Source organism: Rhinopithecus roxellana, chromosome 17, assembly GCF_007565055.1.
Source record: "Rhinopithecus roxellana isolate Shanxi Qingling chromosome 17, ASM756505v1, whole genome shotgun sequence".
Taxonomy (NCBI): Eukaryota; Metazoa; Chordata; class Mammalia; order Primates; family Cercopithecidae; genus Rhinopithecus; species Rhinopithecus roxellana.
In genome coordinates, this window is record NC_044565.1 from 1,054,902 (window position 1) to 1,065,433 (window position 10,532).

At 54.1% G+C, this 10,532-nt stretch overlaps 1 protein-coding gene across 2 annotated transcripts in view; it reads right to left on the minus strand.

Moving 5' to 3' along the window:
• PLA2G4E (phospholipase A2 group IVE) overlaps window positions 1–10,272 on the minus strand; it is a 37,522-nt gene extending 27,250 nt beyond the window's left edge. The window contains exons 1-2 of one of the 2 annotated variants that reach the window (XM_010369069.2): window positions 10,177–10,272; window positions 2,957–3,029 (exon numbers count right to left, since the gene is read on the minus strand). In XM_010369069.2, the coding sequence (XP_010367371.2) occupies window positions 2,957–3,029; window positions 10,177–10,272 (169 nt within the window). Of the gene's footprint in view, window positions 1–2,875; window positions 2,915–2,956; window positions 3,030–10,176 lie in introns of both variants that reach the window. The other variant, XM_010369070.2, reaches the window with a different exon arrangement.
• Between the last annotated feature and the right edge of the window lie 260 nt (window positions 10,273–10,532).

The window sequence follows — 10,532 nt, forward strand, 5'->3', positions numbered from 1 at the left end:
CCTCTGGAGATACCTGTCTGATATCCCTTGGGGTGCTGGTTTGGGTTTTAATTTGTTTTCCCAAGAGAAACAAAAACTCCTGACCAGTGGGAGGTTTCCAGGCCTGATTGTCCCTCAGTCCTGGCCCCAGGGCTCTTTCGGTTATCGAGAAGGAGTCAGCCCTGAATCTGAGTATTCACTGCCATTCGGCCTCTTCGAAATTTTAGGAGACTCAGGCACAAGTTACAAGACTAAATGGAAGTGCTGTTTATTTTGGATTCAAACTAGAAGGGAAAAATTGGGGACAAGAGTAACCCAGGACCTAAAAGACTTCAGGATAGTCTTGATCTAACCCAGGCAAGGTAGCAACACAGCCCAGCCTGCAGCGACTGTGGAATCCAGACCGGACATGACTGGGGCTGGCACCCCAAGATGCCACGTGTGCCTTCTGCCTTGTTTCTCAGGGGAAATGAGGAAAACTAAGCAACAAGGGGGTTTCCAAAGAGGACCAGGTATCGCCCAAAGGCAGCCTGCCTGCCCAATGGGCATGTAGGGAAGGGAGGAGGAGGCTTGTAGAGCCAGACCACAGCCTGTTTCTCTAGCTGCCTGCCATTCCTCACACCCCGTCACCTGCTGAGTGGCAGGTGTGGCAGGAAGAAGACAGAAGAAAGGGCCCTGGACAATAGGAGGTCTGGGCATGCAGGTGCAGGCATGCAGATGGGGGCATGAAGCCAGGTGACTGGAGGGGCTGGGACAGATACATCTCAAAAGAAGTTGGAGGGCTGGGCGTAGTGGCTCACGCCTGTAATCCCAGCATTTTGGGAGGCTGAGACAGACGATCACTTGAGCCCAGAAGTTTGAAACCAGCTTGGACAACATGGTGAAACCCTGTCTCCACAAATAATTTTTTTTTTTTTTAAAGTTAGCCAGTTGCGGTGGTGCGTGCCTGTAGTCCCAGCTACTTGGCAGGCTGAGGTGGGAGGATCACCTGAGCCCAGGAGGTCGAGGCTGCAGTGAGATGAGATTGAGCCACTGCACTGCAGCCTGGGCAACAGAGTGAGACTCTGTCTCAAGATAAGATAAAATAAAATAAAATAAGCAGAAGGAGTTGGAGGAAGGTAAGCACTGCTGTGGATATGTGGGAGCTGGGCTGTCCCAAGAAGGAGGGTGAACTCTGCCCAAGAGTGGGAAGGTGTCCGATTGGCCACCAAGGTATGGACAAAAAAGGCAAGAGAGGTGGCCACGTCCCGGACCCAGAGGACATTCCCTGGCTCCTCAGATTGTTCACCGATGGGCTGGGAAAGACTCCAAGAAGCTTGAGGAAAAGTCCCTGGCCCTCTGGTTGGCCACTTGGCAGACACAGACCCAAACTAGAGGTTACTGGAGCCACTGCTGCTGGCGCAGGCTCTGGACACATTGTCCTCCAGAGGCTCTGTCTCTGGAATCCTGCTTAGTCTCTTTGCTGTCTCGGGCTCAGGGCCCTCCCACACTCACCCATTCACACTTAGCTCTCCATTGGAGTGACAGCTTCCTACAAGTTCCCAGACTCTCCACACCTGCACTCTAGCACAAGCTGCATACAAGCCCTCAGGAAGCCATGCAATCTCTTCCTCAAGACCTCAGGCACCCTAACACTTTGAAGGCATCCAATCCCTCCTCTGCCTCACTTCCTGGTTCTCCATACCTGGCTTCTCTTCTCTCTTCCCACACTCTCCACACCTGGGATCAGACCCTACTTCCCTCTTAGGCAATCGTTAACCTCTCATGGCAAAATGGGCCTCCAGGCCCTCTCATCAAGTTGTTGGGAGCCTCAGGTAGTGTGTGGATGTCTGGCCACAGGTCAACCAGGCAGGTGCTTAGAGGGTGTGGCTCCCTGTCTCAGAACAGCCTCTCCCCAAGGTAGGGCTCCCAAGGCCTCTAGATGCTCAGGCCCTGCCCCTCTCAGACCCCAGGCTTTCTATGCAGCTTTTCTTGGCCACTCCCAGCTCTCAGTGTTCTCCTCTGCCTCTAAACTCCCTGGTGACAAGATGGAAATGCTGTCTCCTATTGTTCTATAACTGCTCTGGACATAGATAGCTCCTCTTGTTAAAATGTACAATCTCAGGGCTCTGTGTCTTCTCTGCCCCTCCCAGGCCCTCCCTGGCCTTTGGGGATCCCTGTGGCCCTTGAGTCCTTCCTGTGTGGTGACCGGTGAGCAGGGATATTCCCCACCTGTGGGGCCTGGACACAGAGCTTTTTCCGCCTTGGGGGCCAACTTCCTCTCTGGATGGGGCCGGGGTGGGCAGTGTGGGGAGGGGCTTTCGATTCTCATGATGTCTTAAAATGCCACCCAAAGACAGGGGTGGGGAGGATTCTGCCCACTGAGGTGCCTCCATTGACCCCTGTGGCCTGGAAATGCAGCAGGCTCTGGGATGAAGCGGGAGGCTGGGGCTGCCAGGAAACAGCACTGCACAAACAGCCCTGCTAAGTCAAGACACATCCACGGGCTAAACTGTAGAACTGGGTGCTGTGGGCTCTGGCATGGCCCCCAGAGCCCCATTTCAGATCTCTGTCTTGAGAAGGGGCTCTGGGAGTCACCTGGCAGCTGGCTCCACGATGCCTAAGCACCTCTCCTTCCACTTCAGCCCAACAGGCCCTAAACCAAAGAAGGAGCAAGGAGTGCTCCGTGTGGGCAAAGCTGGTGCTCTTGGAAATCGATTCCAGGAAGAGAGAGCGGGGACGAGACAGTGGGCAAACAGAGCTCTTGGGTAGTGCCGAGGGAAGAGCATGAATGAGGGGCCTGGAAGAGTGACAGAAACCCCAAAGTCTGAACTGCAACTTGAGTACAGAACACACATGCATGCACACACATACACGTATACACCATGCACGAGCGCACACACACACACGGATCTACCTGACCATTTCTCCAGCCAGGGCCTCTTCCATCCAGACCCTGTAAGCAGAAGAGAAAGAGAGAAGCAAAGTGGATACTTACGCCTATCAGCCTGCCGGACATTTTTCATCCGGATGACCCGCACTGTCAATAGGTGGCATGGAGACAGCCCCTCCTGTGGAAGGAGAGGACAGAGGACTCAGTCTTCAGGCATCACCCGAAGGCCATCGCCCAGGGGGAGACTTTCCCTCTGTGCCTCCCCACTTGCATTACAGCAACCCCCAGGCTGGTTTTTTTTTTTTTTTTTTTTTTTTTTTGAGACAGAGTTTCACTCTTGTTGCCCAGGCTAGAGTGCCATGGCACAATCTCGGCTCACTGCAACCTCTGCCTCCCAGGTTCCAGTGATTCTCCTGCCTCAGCTTCCCATATAGCTGAGGTTACAGGTGCCTGCCAGACACCCGGCTAATTTTTTGTAGTTTTAGTAGAGAGGAGGTTTTACCATTTTGTCCAGGCTAGTCTTGAACTCCTGATGTCAGGTGATCCACCCACCTCAGCTTCCCAAAGTGCTGGGATTACAGGCGTGAGCCACCTTGCCAGGCTCCCCATGCTGTTTTGTCATTGTTTGCTGGGGTTTCTGTCTGTTCTTCAGCCTGGAAGGTCCTGGAAGCTCCAGAGAGCCTGGGACCCTGACTGGTTTTCATCTTTGTACCTCCAGTACCTACAGCATGCTCATTTTTAGAAGGTGCTCAATACATGTGCATTAAGTGAGTGAATGCATGTCCCAGCCCCATGCACAGAATGAGTGCCCACAGCAAGGGAGTCCTGAGGTGTCCCCCTCTCCTTTCTTCACTGCTTATTAGCACTTTCCTCCTACTGTCCCACATGCAGATATTTGCCCTTGCCCAGGCAAGATGGCAGCCTGCTTGGGAGGCAGGCACAGCGTGGCTGTGGGAAGGGGTGGGTGACAGACACTGATCACGCACGGTCACATCTACTCACTGGGAGACCACGTGCCAGGGGCCCACCCCCACTGGTACTTATTTAGCTCCAGCCCAGACCTTTGCATCTCCCTTGCCCTTTGGGACTCTTCCCCACGGTATCCTCCCACAAGTCCTTCTGGTCACTCTATTTTCCCTTCCCAGGAAACAGGCCACCTCTCGCCACTCCACCGTTTCTCACAAGAGGTCCTTGTGGAGTCTTGGCTGGTCTGCGATGACCTCTCTTTCCTGATGGCAAAAGCTCAAGTAGTCCTTGGTTTGATGATTGGCTCCTGTCAGACGCCTCTGCGGGTCACGATAACCCCAGAGGACCAGAGCCCTGAGGTGTCCCCCTCCCTTAGCACCTTGTCCTAATAACTGGGGTGCAGCAACACCCCCAGCCTTGCCCCCTCGGTGCTGATGGCTCCGCCTTCCATCCCACCCCTCTTCTAGTTCTGATCACCTCCTTGGGGCTCTGCCATCATCTCAAGCCCATGTCCTCAAGGAACACCCAGAGCCCTCCCTGGGCCACAGTATCCGGAGCAGTGGCTGTGGTTCCTTAAGGCCCCGCACCCCTCCCGAGCTGCCCCAGCACTCTGAGTCTTGCAGCAGCCACTGCTCTACTTTGTCCCCCTTGGACCCATTACTTTCTGCCTCCCAGAGGCCCTGAAACCACCTTTCCCAGCCGCACCAGCTTCTCCGGACCCTGCAGAGTGTCGCCAGATCATCCTTCCTGCCTACCAAGGGACCGCAGCTCTCTCCCAGTGCCCCTCTGCCTGTTCACTCGGCCCCAGGTGTTAAGCCTGTGGGAGCCACTCTCGTTTCACCCCTCTCCTGGCCGGCGTTTCTTCCATGGCCTGTCTTCAGAGCTCAGGGCCTGCGTGCTCACTGGTGGGGCTCCCTGCCTCTGTTGCCCTGAGGGTGCCAGCCCTCTGATTGTTCCTCTGAATGAATGAACCATCTTCTAGAGTATTATTTTTGAGCACCTATTGTGTGCCAGGCCCTATGCTAGATGCTGGGGAGTCAGGGGTGAATACGAGGCGGAGACAGAGAGGTTAAAGGCAACCGCAGCCAGTGGTTTTGATGGGGAGAGCAGGTCAGGCTGGCCACAGACTGTTGCTGTCAAGGCTTGGGGCCTCTCGCTGGCTGCAGAAGCCTCCCCACCATCAATCATGCTCCTGGACTCTGGAAACCTCTTCTGGTCCCTAGAGGCCCAAGTCTGCCGAGCTGAGGTACATTTCCACTCAGCTGGCACAGCCTTGAAGGGGCAGTCTCACGCCTGTTCTCTTCAGGAGTCCTGGTTCTATTCTTGGTTCATGCCTTTCCTGTTGGAATCTCAGGACTTGAAGCCCCTTCGCTGAGAGTTTTATCCAGGCTTAGATGAGTCTTTGTTGTGATCCATTCCCAGCCTGGGCCCCTGGTAAATGCCTACCAACCGAATGTCTGTATTTATAGAAGCCTCTGAACTGGCACCCTCGACATGCCACCCTGCGTGTTCTACTCCGTGTTGCCAGAATCGCTTTATATCTTTTGAAGAGGATGCAATTCTTCTCTCTTTAAATACTACTGGGATTGGGGACAGGGGAAACAAGGTATGAAGAACAAAAGTTTCTATCATTCCACCACTCAGAGATAATCTTTTTATCTTTACTTTTTTTTTTTTTTTTTTGAGACAGGGTCTCACTCTGTTGCCCAGGCTAGGCAATCTTTTGATGTTGGTCCTTTCAGACTTTCCTGGGGTTTCTTGGGGCTTAATTATTATTATTATTATTATTTTTGGAGACAGTCTCACTCTGTCACACAGGCTGGAACGCAGTGGCAGGATCTCAGCTCACTGCAACCTCCACCTCCCAGGTTCAAGCAATTCTCCCTCATCAGCCTCTTGAGTAGCTGGACTACAGGCACTTACGACCATGCCTGGCTAATTTTTGTATTTTCAGTAGAGATGAAGTTTCACCATGTTGGCCAGGCTGGTCTCAAACTCCTGGCTTCAGGTGATTCTGCCTGCCTCAGCCTCCGAAAGTGCTGGGTTTGTAGGTGTGAGCCACCGCGCTCAGCCCCTGGGGTTTAATTCTGAGCAGCAACAGAATGCCAATTCTGGGAAGGTCACGTTATTTAGCTCCTTTTAAGGTCTCCTCCTCTCCTCAACAGCTGCCTCAAAATCAGGACAAAAGTCAAACTCACAGTCAATTATACGTCTGGAGATTTATTTTGTGAGGTCAACTCTGCAATATTGAACATTTCATGGTCAATAACTTGCTCTAACAGCATTCTGTTGGGAGCCGGAGATTTGGGCCAAAAGCCATACACACTGCTTCTCTTCTGGTGCTGCAGACACGGCTATGGCCTTTGGCCAGACCTCCGAGGCACGGTGCACGCCTCCTTTCTCACTCTGCCTGAGCGCAGCATGCACCCTGGGCTGGCCCGGTGAGGAGGCAGGGTCAACTTTCACCAGCAAGCGGTTTTGGCAAAACCTGTGCCCACCGGCCCACTTTCTCAGAGGGCAACTAGAGTCCAAGCTGTGGAGGCTTCAGCCCAGGCAGGAGTCCGTCCTGAGGGATATTCCACAGTGTTTCAGGGCTCTGAACCCAGGTCTCGTGGTCCTCTCAGCCATCACAGCCCTTCTCCCGCCTCCAGGAGGGGCTGCCTGTGGCCCAGCCTGCCTCCTTCCATATCTGCTCTGGCAGGGAAGGCGTAGCCACACTCTCCCTCGGGACCTCACTCCAGGTGTCCTGCCTTCCAGGACAAGTTCACTCCCATCATCTAACCTCAGTGCCTTCCAATGCAGGTGACCATTTCTTCCTGCTCTAATTCAGCAACAATAACAGCTGGCATCTGCTGCGTGCCAGCCATACACAGGTGCTGTGTACGGGTTCTCCGTACATTATCTTGCTTAATCCTTACAACCACCCCACGAAGCAGTTATTAGCCTCGTCTTTACAGATGGAGAATCAGAGGCTAAGCCCTTTGACGCAGGGCTCACAGCTAGAATCAGAGACATCCAATGCTACCTCTCAAGCCTGTGTTTCTCCCACTGGGATAATCTGTTTACTTGGCAAACAGGAAGACAAATGTTGCTTGCCCTCATCTCCTCTTCCTTGCTTTTCTTCTCCCTAAAACATTTTTTCTGACAGATTCTTCTTTTCACTCAGCACTCCCCCAAGGCTAAAAAATAACCACCAAACTGACAATTCTGCTATGGCCCGCACTCTTACTGGCTGTTTCTACCAATGCATTCTAGGATATCCCTCTCTTTTTAAACACCTAGAGCACATCAGAGCCACGAGGTCCTTGGAGAGGTTCCCACTTTCCAGTGGCCACAGATGGCTCCACTTGAGCCTCAAATCACACCCTCCAGCTCATGAATTTTTAGGAGAGACCCAGTTTTCAGGAGACAACCACATTTTGCCAGCACAGAATTGGGACTGGGAAGGGGGTTCGAGAGACATCCCAGCTGGGCCATGCCGGGAGGAAGGCAGCAGGAATATGGGACTTAGCTCTGGGGCCCAGATGCATTCCAGGAACCAGGTCTATGAGAAATGGCCTTCTTGGGTTGCAATGAATGTACCTATTTTGCTTCTGATATAATCTGTTCGATCAGTGTTGCTAGAGATGAGCAAAAATTCATGACCTGGAGGTAATTAATCTAGAGTGGAAAGATGCAATAGAGCAAAGCACAGTGTCTGTGATGTGTGTGTGGGAACCAGAAACCAGGGAGGCTGGGGAACCCACGTTTACAGGGTTGCTCATGCTGTGGTAAGGGCCAAAGCTTTAAGGACTCAGACAAGCTCATCTCTAGAACAGGATTCCCTGGCTGGGATTGGGTATCAGGGTGAAGAGTCAAAGTATTTAAGAACATACATGATCAGGCACCATGCCAGCTGGGCTGCAGCCCTGGAGTAGGCACAGGCATTCATCCTTCAGGGGGGCATTGGGAGGGCCCTGGGGTAAGAACCAGGGAGCACTTGGGGACTTGGAGCTCAAGGGAGGAACTGTTTGGCAAACAGTACAGAGGTATATTTAGCCACTTTGATAACCAGTACAGCTGGGACGGGCAGGACAGGCTGGACAGCAGTTTTCTGGGAAGCCAGGGGAGAGAGAGGGCCCCGCTGCTCAGGCTGCAGACACGCAGTCCCAGCCCCCTCCCAGCCCGGATTCTGGGGTTGATCTTGCCAGGACTCCACTGTCCCCTGGGGACCTACTGGGGACTGGGGGACCTTGCCAGCTCATGTGGAAAAGAGGCAGCCCCTTCAATCTCAGGATTGGCTATGATGCAATCCAATGCTGCCTCTTCCCACCCCTGCTTTTATAGATATGACCTTCAGCAGTGGTGGGGGTGGGGAACAAAATGTATGACTCCACTCTTGGCAGGCTCAGCTGGGCTGTGCTCTAGGTGCTGTGCATATGCGCTTATCTAACCCTCCAACCACCACTAAGGAAGGCATCATTATCCCTGCTTTACAGAGGGAAAGGCCGAGTTTAGAGAGATTATATCTCAAACAGGCTCACACAGTCTGGGAGTGGCAGAGGCGGGACTTGGGCGCAGGTCTCCAGGGCCCATGCAACTCCATCCACCTGGCTCTTACCATGAATGCACAGCACTAGCTGGCAGCTTGCTCCAGGCCATGTGCTAGACTAGTCAGTAGCAGAGACAGGAGGAAAAGCCTCAGCCTCTACACTGGAGCTCTCCCTGTACCCCAAGAATCTAGCCATTACCACAAATCAGTCAAAAGAATACTTAATTACTGAGGGGCTCCCAGGGTCAGGCTCCTGGGTGGGAGTGGGGTCTGGGGAAGGGTCTGACAACCATGTTTCAGAAGTGGTGGGTCTGATGCCCATCCCTGGGTCAGACATACCCTCAGCAAACCATTCCATGAAGTCTGGGGAGCCTGGAGAGAGGGGAAGATGGCTCCTGGGGAGCCTGCAGGAACTTCCTCCCCAGGGCTTCTCAGGTCAGGCCAGGCAGGTGATGCCACCTCCTCCTCCCTAGAGAGCTGGGTGTACCCTTCAGTTCCTTGCAACACCTGTCAGAGCTTAGACCAGCCAGGTGCCGTCTTCCAGAACATGTGGGCCCTCCTTCAAGGAGACCACTGGGAGGGGACATCATGGGACCCTAATACATGTCCCAGCCACTCTGAGCAACATCTCAGACTAAGGGTCACCTGGGAGGAGCTACTACAGCTGTTTTCCTTTTTATCACCAGGCTAGTTGAGTGGTCAGGGCAAGAAATCCCGCAGGGACAGATGCAGCTCATGGACAGGCTCATGAAGCCACACTTGGGGCCCTGGGCTCTCAGCTGCTTCACTGCCCCCTTGGAGGTAAGCTCTGTCACCTCTGTGGAAGACCTCTCCTGGCCCAAGCTCTTGGAGGCTCAAAAAGATTGGCAGGAACCATCGCTGGCCAGAGGCCCTTCCAGCCACCCAAGTGCTGCAGGGAAACTAGGGCACACCCCAGGAGGCCGTGTCTACCTGGCTGGGCAGCGGGGGCACCGGCCACCACCCAGCATGGAGCTCCCTGACTTGGGCTCCTTGGGGACTGAACAGGGTCTCCATTTGCCCCACCAAGAGACAAAGCACTTTCAGGGCATCACCCATGTCATTCGACGATTTAATTTGAGCTGGGGAGGGGGCCCTGGGGAGGGGAATGAGGAAGAAGTGCTGCCTTCAAGGAGTCAACTAACAATCCTTCACTGCCCCCTTCAGACTGATCAGCCCCTTCAATCTGCCCCTATGGCAGATTGAAGCATTGAGGCCATCTCCCTATTGCCTAGATGGGGAAACAGAGGCAGGGTTGGTCTAGAGCCCTGGCAACCTGATCCATGAACCCAGAGGTCTCCCTGTGAGGCTGTGAGGAGTTGGATAGACCCAGGAGCCTTGACTGTAAACCCAGGTGGGCAGCTGATGGCAACAGACTGACAGTGCCACCAATTCTCACCATACACTACACCATACTCTTGCACAGCATAGGAGCTTAGGATGTTTGCAGGGTTAATACCTGCTTGCCATGAGGGCAGGCCAAAAGTGGATCCCCCCGGCATACTGTCTACCCTGGGTGCTAGCCTGGCCCCAGGATGGCCCCAAGCCACTTCATGGTGTCTTGAAAAGCTTGAGGGTACTCTCAGCTGGGCCACGCATGCAGGAGCCCTGGCCCCAACTGGGCTAAACCACTTCCCCCAGGTTTTAGGATAAGACTGCCTGAACCCAGGTCCCTGGGATGTCCAATGCCTACCAGCCCTCCCTGAGCCTCGTCTCCTGCCCTCAGCTCCCTACCCCTGCCCCTCACTTCCTGGCCATGCCTCCCTGGCCCTCAGCCTCTGGCCCCAGCCACTGAGCACCCCTCCCTCACCTTCAAGGCACAGGTGGCCGAGGGCCTGCTGTCTTCTGCTTGGCATGGGTCTGGCAGGGAGTGGGAGACCGAGGCAGGCATCTGCCTCAGGAGCATCACGGCAGCTCTCCAGCTGGGTGGCAAGATCAGTAACTTATACTCTGACTCAGAGCTCCACCCTCCTGGCCACAGCTTGGTAGTGGCTGGGATTGCTCTGGGAGTGGTTTGAGTGGGTAGACAGATACGGTGCTTGGGCCTAGATCTTTTCATATCAAGGAAATCACAGGTCTTCAGGTCATAGAAATACAGGGACCTGCAGGGCTCTGGGCCTTGGGGTCAGCAGTCCATAGCCCCCAGCCACTCAGAATGACCAGGCC